The sequence below is a fragment of the Schistocerca nitens genome, chromosome 9, assembly GCF_023898315.1.
Source record: "Schistocerca nitens isolate TAMUIC-IGC-003100 chromosome 9, iqSchNite1.1, whole genome shotgun sequence".
NCBI classification, from domain to species: Eukaryota; Metazoa; Arthropoda; class Insecta; order Orthoptera; family Acrididae; genus Schistocerca; species Schistocerca nitens.
The window spans coordinates 434,268,680-434,283,574 of NC_064622.1; the positions used below are offsets into that span (position 1 = coordinate 434,268,680).

A 14,895-nucleotide genomic window follows, 5' to 3' on the forward strand; every position below is an offset into this window, starting at 1 on the left:
TGAATCACTTGTGCATGAAGCAATAGACAACATATCCCCTTCAGCATGGGCAGGTTGTATGTGGCATGGTGAAAAGTTTTAGGAAGGTGACTTTGATAGGGAGGTGAAGATGGATAGAAGCCTTAAACCCATAATCATAAATTTGTAGTCAAATGGTTCATACACAGACTCAGATAACAGTGATAACGGTATTACTACATGTAGACTCAGGAACAAAGAAAGATAATAATAATACTTGTTTTTATAGACTCATAATTTAAAAAATATATTTTTGTGTTTCAATACATCAGTTGTAATATAGTATACGTACTGGCCTTTATTGATTGGAGATTTGTATTCTAAGAAGTATGCAGATGTTAACTTTTTATGAGTGATATACCTATAATTTTTAATGTATTGCACAGGATGAATAAGCTAGTTCTTTGTTAGTTGTGAAGTTCAATCTTTTTCCAGCATTTACTATGCACTCATGAGAATGTAGCCGGATAAATTTGTCAAAAACTCTGACTTTTGACAAGCAACAACGTGTCATTTTCAAGGCACAAATTGGAAGACGTCTTAAAATAAGAGGCAGGATTACCTGTCAAGATATCGGTCATTTTTGACGTACTTATAGGGCAGCATTTCCTCAAGTTATTCGAAGATGATGTAAGTTGTTTGGTTGTTCCATAGCTAACAGGTATTGTAGTGTTCAAGAATTTTGGTGTAAATTCTAGGAACACTCGGCCTTCAACTGTCTTGAACACCCGATATTTTAGGTATGAGTGCGAGAGAGTGAGAACATTTCTACTGTTCCACCTGTTTCTATGTGCAGGTCAGAAGTTCGTTATTAGAAGACTGTAAGAGAGGCGAGTCACTGACAACAACAAGTGTTTGCCACCGGCGTCATAGAAGACTTGAGGAGAACTCAACGAATAATTATGTTGTATTCTTCGATGTGTTAGTGTCTGTGGTGATTGTAAAAAAGACTATTGAACAGTTGAATATAAAGTGCTATGCACATTCATGTATTGGATTCGCTTGAGACTTTTAAATTATTTCATGGCTCGGCTATGAATGAAACAAGACACATGTATGCCATTTGAATATGTGTAAATGAGTCTAACATGTAAGTAATAAGTTAGCTTGCAGAAGTTATTATCTTTGAAAGTTGAAAATATAAAGTGACTGAACTGAAAAGTATTATATGAGTACCAAAATTATTTCAAGGATAAAGAAGTATTTTAATAAATTCCCTTAACCTTCTGAGAAGAAGCTCGTGGAAGATCGACATAGCTGACTGCCCAGAAAACCTTACTAATTTCTGTGTCCAGTATTATGAATTATTTTGTTACCCTTTAGATTCTTCACTTCAATGATTAAGTTGGGAAAGACTTCTGTGAGAAAATACCTTACTAATTTTGTGTCCAGTATTATGAATCACTGATTATTATAAAGAATTTCTCTTCCTCTTATTGTAATGACGAATGCTAGCCTACTGTTGTTTTCAAACTCCAACTGATTGTTGAAAACAACTGTTTAAAGAGTTGCCTTCGACAAGTTCGAAAGTGGATATTATGTATTACCCTTGTTATGAGTTTCTGTGTGACAAACACTTTAGGAAAAGTTATCGAAAGCTATGATGCCATAACAAATTAGTGAACAAAAGTACAAAAATTAAGTCAGCTTTTCGAAATTTGCATCTGCCTCTCTGCTGTAACCCATAAGTTGCAGAGCTTGGATGCTAAAGATTTGCAACCTGCGAATTTCATTTTCGGTTTTTATCTACACACAACTTTGTATTACATTTTTATTTACAATCACACCAAAATGACAAATATTGTAAGTGGTCTTGATGGCCTTATCACTGGAAAATTGTCTTTTTGAGAACAACTGTACTTTGCGCGTTCACAAAACTGCATCAATTGTTCTTGCCTTCCGACATTACACGGAATAAAGCTGTTGAGCACCTGATGCAGTTCATCAACATTTGACTTAAGACTTGTCTCATACAGATAACTGATTGAATCGGTTATAAAATTTATTTTGTCCCTCACAGATCTGAATGTGTAATAAGATGTACAGTACGCAAATGAATCTGATTCTTCTCAGCATCAACATGGTTTGGCAATGCGGACTTCGTTTGCCCTTTCTCTGTCGCCATGTTTATGCAAACCTAATCCCCTCCACAATACTCTACTGCTCTGCCTCTATGTGCAGACGCGCCGTCCTATGGGACGCGGGTTATAAGAAACGGTGTCTATGCCACTTTGATACAGGCACTACCACACAATTTCTAAGAGAAAGCAGTGTTGAGACCATCTCTTACAAATAAATCCCCATAAAAGTCATAGTGAGTCACATTACCAATAGAAACACTAAATAAAACAATGGAAACTCCAGGTTTGAATGTCGACAATATAAGGAAAAGAATAGACTGCTACTCACTGTAAGGATGACACAATGAGTTAACATGAGTGCCATCTCCGGCAGCTCAGGTTGAAATGCAGTTTCGTTGTGCTTGTCTGATACTCATCATGTTATCTTTACAATGAGTAGCAATAGATCCTTTTCCTTATGCTGTAAATAAAACGAAAGATCTCTACTGAGTTTTCTTTCTCAACAAGCTTCCTGCGACACAACTTTCCCAGCCACCCATTTCTTCTAGATGCTGAAATCACTGAAATGCTGGCAGTATTTGAGCTGCTGAACCCAACAGCCCAAAAGGCATTGACTTCCTGAAATGGACAATAATGCCCAAGTGCAATGAGCTTCGATCACATTCCAGAACATTGTTTTATTGTTTAGCACTACTTACTTGGCACAGGAGATACTTTTTCAAGGTGCCTTATGTAAAAGTATAACTCGTAAACCTGTGCTTGTGGTGGAAGTGTGGGTCTTGCCTGGACCGGAGGCTGCTGTTGCTGCTGCTGTTGAACAACCAGCTGCTGCTGCTGTTTCTGCGCTTGCGCCAAAACTGCTGCTTCCCTCTGCATCTGCAGCTGTTGCAGCCTCATTTGCTGTTGCCTTTGTAGTTGCAACTGCTGCTGTTGGAGTTGTTGCTGCTGTTGCTGGGTAGAACTTGCGACAGTTGCTCCTGCTTGCTGTACGACACCTGCTGGAAAATTACGCCATTGTGGTAAAGAGCTGCATTATCAAGAAACATATAATCATAAGGAAAACATTTTTATGGGTTCCTGACTTCTGCCCCCCCCCCCCCCCCAATTTCCTCCTTTTAGGTCCCAAACTACTTTTCACAAAATAATTCACATCTGTATGATACACTCTTGTATTAGGTTCCTCTCGTCCCTCCAACTAATCATTATATGGCCCCCATTCTCTATTCTTCAGTATAGTAGTAAAGTTGTATGGAATGGCTAGTTGGGAGCTCCTATGGGTTATGTTCAGTCACCCAACTGGAAGGTTTTTCTTCTTTAGTACACAATGGCACCTTTCCATTGCAAAGCAAAGAGAGATGGGGTCTTAAGTGTATGTGACCAACGTGTGCTTATGTACAATGTGGCATTGTGCTTGTTTTGTATAGTGATGAAAGTACAGAGTGTGAAACCAACTGCCAGCAAATTACCCTACTGTTCCCAAATAACACTCATCAAGATGCCTCTGATCTAAGGACAAAAACATGCCAAATTTGTGATAAAATCAATATCATCTTAAGATTTTTTCAGTAAGATTCCGCAATGCTTCTGGCAATATGTTTCTGTACCTGTCTATGCGATGAAAATAAACGTAAAGTCTTCAATACCAATGAAATAAGACTCAAAACTCTCTTTTTTTTTGTAGTAGCTGGTATACTATTTTGATACATCCTTGCTGATTGGTTCCTCACAACAAATTTCTGTTCTGATTTACTACACATCACTGTTTGTTAAATTAATAACACTTTCATCAAAATAAAGCATGATGCTCTGACCAATTTTCTTAGTTTATAGTTCCAGTCTTATCTACTCATTTTTTTCTACAACTGTTATTGTTACATTAATACAGCATCCTTGTTAATCATTGTACTCTGTTTCATAATGTTGGTGTAAGGTTCTTTATGTGACAATTTCTTGTGTAATGTGACTCTCAAGTTTCCACTGCATATAGAATATTCTATCATCATTCACGCATTTATCCAGGACAGCAATACTTCATCTTCCAATATTTCAGTGTTAACTGTATAGCCATCTACATAGCAAGTCGGTGGCTGAATTCTGAGTGTTCATGTAGGCATCACAGATAAGTCAGTACAACAGCACCAACCATAAACAAAATGTATGCATCTAAGGTTAACTGCTAATTGTATTTCCTCATCTTCCGTAACTACTGAACCCCAGTAGGATGAGGCGTGGCCACAATCATGCCTCTCTCTGTGAGCCACCATAAGGTGCACAGGGACAGTACCTTCCACTACTGCTAGTCATTCCCTTTCCTGTTACACTCACAAATTGAGCAGGGAAAACCAACTATTTGTAAGCTTCCTTACGAGCCCTGATTTATCTTGTGCTCACGGCACTGCCACAATTTGTATGCTGATGGCATTAGGACTGCTCAACAGTCTGTCAAATACAATTCTCTAAACTTTTAACTGTGTTTCGAAAAACAACATCTCCTTTCCCCCAGGATATTCCATCCGAGTTCATGTAGTATTACTGTAAGATTCGACATATCTTGATTTCACCAACTGGCAACAAATCTGCAAACATGCCTCTGAATTGGTGTGTTAATTTAACCCGATCTTGTAGGGATCCCGAATTGTGTAACAGTGCTCAAGAATGGGCCACCCAAGTACTCTGTATGCATCTCCTTTATAGATGAGCTACACTTTATGAGAATTATCTCAAAAAACTGAAGCAGAGCATTCACTTTCCCTTGTGCAACACAACTAGCTCTTTAGTCTTACGAAGTACTGATTGCTATTGACATGGGATGTAAAATTGATTTCATATTTTTTAATTTCCAGTAGTCTTTTGACATCGTTCCTCAGAAGCTATTTCTATTCAAATTACATGCCTATGGCATGTGAATTCAGGTTTTCTTGTCAGAAAGGTCACAACTAGTTGTCACTGACGGGAAGTCACAGAGTAAAACAGAAGTGACATCAAGTGTTTCCCAAGCAAGTGTTACAGGCCCTCTGCTTTTCCTGATCTACATAAATAATTTAAGAGATACTCTGAGCAGCCCTCTTAGACTATTTGTGGAGAGGTCATCCACATAAATACCACAAGGAATATGCTAAATTTTGGTTACACAATACATCACACAAATCTAAAGGCTGTAAATTCAACTAAATACTTAAGTATTACAATTACAAATACCTTAAATTCGAGTGATCACATATACAATATTGAGGGGCAAGCTACCAAAGACCACAATTTATTGGCAGAACACTTAAAGAAAGCAACACATCAACTAAAGACACTGCTTATACCATGCTCGTCCACCGTCTTAAGGAGGCGGATGAGGAGATTAGTGTTTACCACCCTGTTGACAACATGGTCATTAGAGACGGAGCTCAACCTCAAATTAAGGAAGGATAGGAAAGGAAATAGGCCATGCCGTTTCAAAGCAACCATCCCGGCATTTGCCTGAAACAATTTAGGGAAATCATGGAAAGCCTAAATAAGGACGGCCGGAAGCGGGTTTGAACCATTGTCCTTCCAAATGCGAGTCCAGTGTGCTAACCTCTTCTGGAGTAATACTGTGTTGTGTGGGGCCGCATCACATAGGATTGACGGAGGACGCAAAAAAATTCAAACAAGGGAAGTTCATTTTGTATTATCCCAAAATAAGGTGAGTATGCGCCATGGATGTGATACACAAATAGGGGTGGCAATCATTGAAACAAAGGATCTTTTCACGAAAATTGGAACACTGACTTTATCCTCAGAGTGTGAAAATATTTTTCTGGCACTTACATCCATACGGAGAAATGATCATCATAATAAAATAAGAGGAATCAGCAAATATTTAAGTTTTCATTTTTCCTGCAAGCTGTTCGAGAGTAGAATGGTAAAGAAATACCCTGAAGGTGGTTTGATGAACCATCTCCCTGGCACTTAATTGTGAATTGCAGAGTAATCATGTAAATGCAGATGTAGATGTACAAAGATCTTATGCACTCATTCCATTTTATGTTGCTTTGCAACAGTACACCTCGATATTTAGTAAAAATGATTGTGTCAAGCAGCCCATGTCTAAAACAGTATTTGAACATTATAGACATATTTCTCCTATTCATCTGCCAAAATTTAGCTTTTTTCTAATTTACTGCCAGTTGTTATTCATTGCATAAAATAGAAATTATGTCCACATCATTCTGTATTCTCCAACAGTTACTTAAAGACGTAGCGTGAGAGCTGCATACACTAATGTCATCTGCAAGCAGTTACAGATTGCTGCTAATCCTGCCTTTCAGATGGTTTGTAGAACAGCAAATTGAAATACAATGCTCAACCACTGCAGATTTGTTAGGCTGTGGAAAAGGGATGTGCTATTGGTGTTTAAGGCACTGTGGATTTCCTGACTCAGTGCTTGCTACAGTTTTATATCAGGCACTTAAGTTTATCTATGAGTGGCTTATCTATGATACATGCACATTTTACTCCAGAGTATATTTTTAAATCATGTGGTTTCCAAATTTCAGCATTTAAATACATATGCCTGAACACACAGAAGTCACCCTGAAGAAACTATATGATCAACAACTAAATCATCGGAAACTGAAGTACTGCCATTCTGGACACATGCGTGAAAGGTGCTGGAATAATAAATTTCTTTTTGTGATTATTAGCTGAGCATTTGACTCAGACTCCACTTTCTGCTTTGCATACCTTTAAGTTTCAGTTATCTATCTTTGGACTCATTTCATGTAGCCTGCCACAAAGTACTCTCGTGCCAACCTCTTCATCTCAAAGAAGCACTTGCAAGCCATCTGATGTCCTCAATTAATTGTTGGATTATTCCAATCTTAGTCTTCCCCTACAATTTTTACCTTTTACAGCACCTTCTAGTACCACAAAAGTTATCCCCTGATGTCTTAACACATGCCGTATCATCCCGTCCCTTCTTTTTGTCAGTGTTTTCCGTATGTTTCTTTCTTCATTGATTCTGTGGAATACTTCCTTATTCCTTATATCTTATCAGTCCACCTACTTTTCCAGCACCCTGTACATTCTCAGAAATTTCTTCCTGAATTAAGGCACATGTTTGATACTAGCAAACTTCTTTTTTCCAGGAATGGCCCCTCTGCCTAGACTGCTTTTTATATCCTCCTTGCCTCATCTGTCATATGTTATTTTGCTTCAAAGGTAGCAGAATTCCTTAACTTCATCTACTTCACAGTCACCAATTTTGATGTCAATTTTATCCCTAATCTCATTTCTGATACTTCTTTCTTCAATTTACTCTCAAGCCAAAGTGTGTGAACATTAAAATGTTCATTACTTTCAACAGGTCCTGTAATTCATCTTCACTTTCACTGAAAATAGCACTGTCATAAGGGAATGTTGTCATTGATATCCTTTCACCCTGAACTCCATTCCATCATTGTTTCTTCGGTGTGTAGATTCAAGACAGAGCAGGGGCGAAAGACTGCATGCCTGTCTTACACCGTTACACACTTTGTCCTGGGTCTTCAATTCTTATTGGTCCCTCTCCATTCTTGGACATATTATACATTATCCACGTTTCCCTACAGCTTACTCTTATTTTTATCAGAATTTCAAATATCTTGGAACACTTTACACAGTGGAGCACTTTTTCTAGGTCAACAAATGCTCCAAGCATGTTTCGACTTTTGCTAAGTATTGCTTCTAATACCACTTGTAAAGTCAGGAGTGCCTCTGTGGTGTCTTCACACTGCTACAGAAAATATAAAGCCACATACCTGCAGCAGCAGCAGCAGCAGCAACAGGCTGAGCACCATCAGCGACCGGCTGCTGCGGCAGCCAGTTCCCGCCGGCAGCTTGCGGCTGCCCCACTCCTGCCGCCACCAACTGCTGCTGACCCGGCACCTGCCTCAGCACTGCACCAGCCTGCTGGAGGACCTACGATGTCAGCACCACACATTACATAATGGCAGAGGAAAGAGAAGAAAGCTGAAGATCAGCTCAACGCTAACTAGAAAAGTTTCAAGGTTTAGAATATGAGGATCAGCATAAAATTCTGCAAAATTCAATAAAAAGTGTCTCAATTTAATTGATAAGGAAAAGATTAGCAGCAAAACAAGCCATGTGACAGACCAGTGAGATAAAAGTGTAGGTGTAAGTGGGAAATATGTAAAAATCAAGGAAAGATTTCTATCTTACTAACTACTATTCCATTAATGCTTTTCCCTCTTTTCTTACATGTATGAACCACTGCTGTCAAGCATCTACCTGTGTGTTATGTTTGTATACTTTACAACAATATTCCCTTTTTATGTGAAGCATTCGAACCAAACACTACGTTCCTTATGTTACTAGAATTCGTGTCTTAAATTTGTTCACTTTTCAAAATGAACTACACCTCATTTACTTTCTATATTCCTTAGCTCCCAAAAGCAATTTTTTGTCAACGAAAACTTGCAATCAAACAAATTTTTATTGCTAATGGTATACAGGTATTATTTAGCCAATAACTTTGGGGTACTTATTGGACTTCACCATTGGACGTTACAATTTTCAGCTTCTGTAACAAATATATTAGAAATAATTCCAATCCTGCAAACTCAAAATACATAGCAGTTGTCAAAACAGCAATAAAAATGGAAGCACAAGCATTTACTTCTCCATAATGAACAACACAATATTTATACTAGCTTTATATGGTTGTATACTTTTAACAGAAATTTTCTTACGAATGGAAAATGTGTGTAATACATTGCAGGACAATGATGTTACCTGTAAAGACATTAGACAACTTAGTAGTTTTTACATATAACAATTAAGATATTTATTTATCTAATGTGTAACCAACCCCCATATAATAAGGAAGTTCATCATTACAACATATTGAATTCTCATGCTAATTGCTCTGTGCCTTTTGTTACCAAGCATAATGTCAGCTACAGAAATTTCCTCTACCTTTTGAGTAGAATAATAGACTGACTGACAAAAAAAGTGTAGCAACCAGAAGACATGGTCAGATGCTTATCTTACTTCTTACATTTACACACCACTGCTGGGCACGTAAATGATTAGAGCTGCACTTCTTTGTGGCAGGTAGAACAGCCACCAGAGTACATTAGTACTGTTCGCATTTCGTGTTGTTAACAGGCCTGGTAGAGTATGTCAGGGGGGGGGGGGGGGTGAAAAGTGTCAGATGCTGAACAAACACTGTGAAGGACATGCAGATGCTGCATACACATGTGAAGCAGCATGACAGAGTTTGAAAAGGTGCCTAATTGTGGGTTGCCCTTGGCCAGCTGGTCGAATCGTGGAGTATCAGATTTTTGCCCAAATTCGGATGAGACAGTGGACTTCGTTGGACTGTATGGGAACATGAAGAATGGCACACTTGCCGTCAATGTTCTGGTTGACCTCACCTGAACATCACAAGGAAGGACCACCGTATTTGAGCACCAAACACATTGTAATCCCTTCATATCTGCACCCGCCATCCTAGAAAAGTAATAGGCTCACTGCAAAATTTTGTGTCACAACGCACCACAGATTGGAGACTAGCAGCAGCCGGAAATGTGAATTACTGTCCCTCCCATAGGCTGCTATTAACACCACAACACACAAAGTTGAATTTGGAAAGATGCTGTGACTGGGAGGCATGGACTGCTAATGAATGGTGTTAGCACCGTATTACAGTTCTTCACTATCCCTGATGAGAAATGGGCAACGATTTCAGTGACAATCCAGAGAGGGGACCCACTGTTGCAATGTGTTGGAGAGGCACTCTTGGCGTCATTGTGTATGTGTGTGGGGTGGGGAGGGAGTGGATTGATTATGACTTAAGGTCAAGGCTGGTAGTGTCTGAGGGAACTCTGTGCAAAAATACATCATAGACAACCTGCAGTCCCATGTATTAACCCCCATGCAACAGTGTGTTGGTGCCATGTATAAACAGGACAAGGTTCATCCACATAAGTCACATTTCTCTATGAACTGTCTGCAAGATGTTGAGGTACTCCCATGTCCAGCAAGATCTCCAGATCCGCCCCTATAGAACACGTGTCAATCCAATTCGAATGTCAATTCTGTCCCAGTGCCAATACCCAGGATAAGTTACAACAGTTGTGGGCCAGGATACAACAATTTACGACACTCTTCACAAATAAATTAGTGCCAGAGGAAATGCAACATTTTTCTGATAACTGGGCTCATACTGCCAAGTTCTTTATAAATTTCATTCAATAGTGTAATTGCCAAAATAAATTCACATACCCTCTCAAATTTACTGATCTACTGGAACTAGTGTATTGACACTGTGATGTCATCTAAGATTCAATTAATTCTGAGCATCGACCCAACAGTAATTTTACATGTAACTGCATGTAACAAAGATTCCAATACAGCTCTTCGCCTTATGCATATAATGCTCATACCAGCTGAGTTATGCAAGGATTATTCATTGTTCTTTATTCTTTAGCATATTTGTCTTATGTCTGATTTCAAATGAAGGCCCTCAGTGGCATCCGTCTGACACCTTACGATCCAGTCACAGAACAGAGTGCTGCATGTTGCCATCCTGTTAAGGCACCTGCAACTCAACCAGAACCCATCCTGCTTGTGACATCCGCTGCAGTATCTGCGGGTGCCACATCTACCAGATTCAGCACTGTTGTGGCGGCACTAACTAACCTCCGCAAGCCATGTGATACTGGCCTAACTTCGCAGTATTCATAAGGACGCCGCCCAGCAGCTAGTCAATCAATGCAAGATTCAGGCTCAATGCTTAACATCACGTTCTGTGTATGTAGCTGTCAGAGCCATGCATGCCCCCTGGGACCTCAGATGTCACCAGGGCTGCATATAAACACTGCATATAGACTAGAATGGCTTCCTTCCTTTGCTCCGGTGTTTCTTGTATACACTGTTTAATTGCACCCATCTGCTTCTCTTGCTCCCTGTCAATATTTAACCCTCTTTTGTGTTTTTGTCACTGATCTCACTTGCCTATTTGCCATGGCTACTTCTGCACAGGACTTGTGACCCCTGCAGCTTTGCCAGTTATGGGGCTGACGTGCACCGCTAGACCAAGACACCACTCACTTGACTAGGAAATTTTCTGTGCAAAGTCCTCATGCACTATACATGGGATAGCACAGACTGTTTATCACACACAGTATCTCCTGCACACCACTGGGCTTCTTCTATGGCACCTCACATGTCACAATACTCCCCCTGCCTAGGACTCATCTCTGCTCCCTCAGAAGTTTGACAATATCTTGGATTCACGGCCCACATTCTGTGCTTCATGTAACCACCTCCTTCATGTTTCTGCTGTTCCAGATGTTTCTCTTCGGGCCACCTCCAGCCTCTCGCACACTTGCCTCCAGCATTGCCTCCTCCGACACTGCCCTGGCACCTCCTACCCCAGCGGAGCCAGCCCGATCGACACCCCTCTCTGACTGAAAATCTCTTGTACTTTCGGTACCCTCAGCACACATCCATTCTGTGGACCCCATTCACCATCCTATGGAGGCATCACTCATCTCTTTTCTGCTTCTACCTAACCTGGCCTGCCACCTCCAGATGCATCTCCCACAGTTCTGTCTGTCACTGATGGTTCGGTGTCCTCCTTCCCCTCTTGGACCATCTCTCTTCTCAGTGTGAGTTGCGTCCATTTTCTGTCCTCGCATTCTTCTTCGACAGGCACTTCCACGGTGCGCAACCCGCTTTCTGTGGGACCCTGCCTGATGCCACCACGTCCTGGTCACTACTCCCATACATCTTTCATCACAATAAAAAATGTCTTATCAAAAATACATTCAGCCATCTAAATTTCCAATTTTTTTTTTCTTTTTGTTACCAGTTTTGGCATTGGACCACACTCTCTTCAGGATGCCCTGACCGACATGTAGGAATAATCCCACCTCTTGCACAATCAAAACAGAGGCAAGCACACAATTACTGGTACCCATAGATTTCTTACTTCTTTTGAATAAGGCGAGCCCTTCATTCATCAATTGCAGACTGTTACACAAACATTCAAACCAAACCAGTCAAATACAAAAATCAGTTCATCACTTTCATTTCATGCGGCCTCTGACTTCCCTGCACCTTCCATTCTGCGGTCTTTGAAGTTTCGTCCCAAGGCCTGGTCACGCGTTGTTCCATCGCCTTCAGTGGACTGGTGCCATTTCTCAATGAGAGCCCTTTATGTCTCTTCATTTTTCCAGGTCTACTCCTCACCTTATCCACCTTCCTGTCTGCATGGTGTCTGCCCTTCACTGGCCACACTCAATGCTGTTTGTGCCTTATCCTGGGAGCCCTTGATCGAGGCCGATTTTCCTTTCTAGTATGGCTCAGCACCTGGGCTCTTCGTCATAACACAGCAGCAATGCGTCCACCAAACTCAAGGGGCATCTTGGTACCACTGTCACGCTCGGACCCAGCTGCTCCCACATCCTCTCAAGCCATTACTATCTGACTGGCCGCACTGGCAGCCTCTCACCATAATGGCTACCACTGGTTTGAGCGTCTATCTCCCACCAGCCGCCAGCACCCTGGTGCTGTTCTCCCGCCCAGCCTCCATCAGGATCACACAGCACACCTTGCAGCCACCATGTGGGGTGCCTGCCACACTGTTCCAGCACCACTGCACCCGACACTTCTTCTGAACCCAAACCCACCATATCACACACCAGCAGCCCAGATGCTGTCCTCCACCGTTGGTCCTTCCCTTATGCTTCATGTGCCATCAGCTCCTGCCTCCTTTGTTGCCTTCATCTTTTCGGTGTGATGGCGACATCACCCATCCTCTGTCATCCCTGCTGACTGCATCTTATTCCTTCCAAGCCCTTTGAATCATCACCATTTCTGCATATTGCCAACATTTCTTTAGGGTGTGGGGCATGCACTGGGTTTCTTCTCTAACAGACGCCTTTGTGAATCTCGATGTACTTTCTCCCTGATCTGCTCCTCACCAGACTGCAATTTTGGTCGCCTCCTGTGTCCTCAAGAGCTTTCTCTTTCAAGCATAGTGCCAGGCTCTTCTCTTCAGGGCACTCTCTCCGAGTTTTTAGTTGGACTTCATCGCTGCTTCTGTTCTACAGTCCTTGCCTGGTCACGACACCTTCAGCAGCTCAGTCACTTCAAATCAGCCACTTTAAATCCACACCCAGCCATCTAAATTTAGGTTTTCCATGATTTTCCCAAATTGCTCAGGCACATGCTGGGATGATTCCTTTGAAAGGGCATGGCCAATTTCCTTCCCTATCCTTGAAACATTGCAAGCTTATCATCTGTCTCTCATGGCCTTGGTGTCAATGGAATGTTAACTCTAACCTTTCTTCCTTTATTTTTCAAAACTTTCTAAATATCTTTTAAACCATCCATAATTCACTGTTGTGTAATACTATACTCCAGACATAACATTTAGCAATCTTTCTCTGAGTTCCACTGGAATTCTTCTAGATGTTAATAACTACACCACCTTTTCAAATGCTCTCTTCTCCATTGATATCCTTCTTATTTCTTCTGTACAGCTTCCATTCCACATCATTAAACTTCCGGGTACAGAAATGATTTCATTTGTTCTACATTTTTTCTTTCTCCAAACTTGTTACTGGAGCTTCCTTCTTACTTATTCGCATCATTTTTGTCTTTCCTGCACCTACCTTCATTCCATATTACACGGCCCTTCTTGCAATACTCTTCCAATATTTGCTTTAGCTCCTCTTGTGAGTCTACCAGCACTGAAAAATGATTCATCCGAAAGTTGATAATATTCTCAGTCTTTTTTGTGTGTCCTTCGACGAGTCGGCGCTGCCACTATTTGATGAGTTGTTACCTTTATCCCTCGAATTATTTACATTCCACCAGCACTTTTCATTACCATATTTACATGGAATTTTTGTAGTACGTACATGCTGCTACAGTGTAAAAGAGATGTGGAGACTTTGTATGTCATATATTTTTTGCCTTATTAATAGTCTATCTTACTATTCATATTTTCATAGTTCCCATCATACAGAAGCTATTCTGTGTTTGCTAGGTCATGTCTTGTCACACACATCAAAAGATACTTCTGAAATTAATAAAGGCATTAACCAGTGTATTTTTGCATTTCTTTACTATCTGAGTATCATAAAAAAGCCTAGTTTTATCTTGAGCTATAGTTAAAAATACATTGACTCTTAAACTAAGTCATTTTTATACTGTCATATTCAATATTCAAACAGGTGTGCTTCCCTTGCCACAGTGAATGTGCAGCATGCCAGAAAACAAAAGAATGGTAATTAAAAAACTACAAAATTGTGCATACTTCTTACATCAAGTATTTGAGTGCATCTGGTGGCATGCAGACCATGCAGTCCAACATCAAAGAAATTTGTGAAACAGTAACCAACTCATACAGACAAACAGGCTAGTCAGAGTGCAAATGGTAGCTCTTGCTCCAAAATATATTAGAGATTTTTATAATTAAAGTTTCTAAACTTAAACTCTATATCTTATAACAGCAGTAGCAGCAACAGCAGCACAGAAATTTCCTTCCGATACAGTCCCTAAGGGCACCTTATCCTGCACTGTACACTAAATGCATTTAAATGAAGTCTCATTTTGTCATGACTCAGAAAATCCTCATAATATCCCTTAATATACCACATTCTCCTTCTGCTTTCCAGTCCAAGACACGTATGTACACAATAATGATCTCAATTGGTTACAATATACCTGTACAATATTTTTTGATTAAGGATCTGTAGTTACAAGCCTGCCACTAAACACACCTCTAATTTTCAAATGACAATTTGGAGAA

At 40.4% G+C, this 14,895-nt stretch overlaps 1 protein-coding gene across 2 annotated transcripts in view; it reads right to left on the reverse strand.

The window, feature by feature from the left end:
* Positions 1 to 14,895, reverse strand: part of LOC126203079 (PAX-interacting protein 1-like) — a 175,635-nt gene that overhangs the window by 116,671 nt on the left and 44,069 nt on the right. The window contains exons 10-11 of one of the 2 annotated variants that reach the window (XM_049937320.1): positions 7,868 to 8,027; positions 2,853 to 3,094 (exon numbers count right to left, since the gene is read on the reverse strand). In XM_049937320.1, coding sequence (XP_049793277.1) covers positions 2,853 to 3,094; positions 7,868 to 8,027 — 402 coding nt within the window. Of the gene's footprint in view, positions 1 to 2,852; positions 3,098 to 7,867; positions 8,028 to 14,895 lie in introns of both variants that reach the window. The other variant, XM_049937318.1, reaches the window with a different exon arrangement.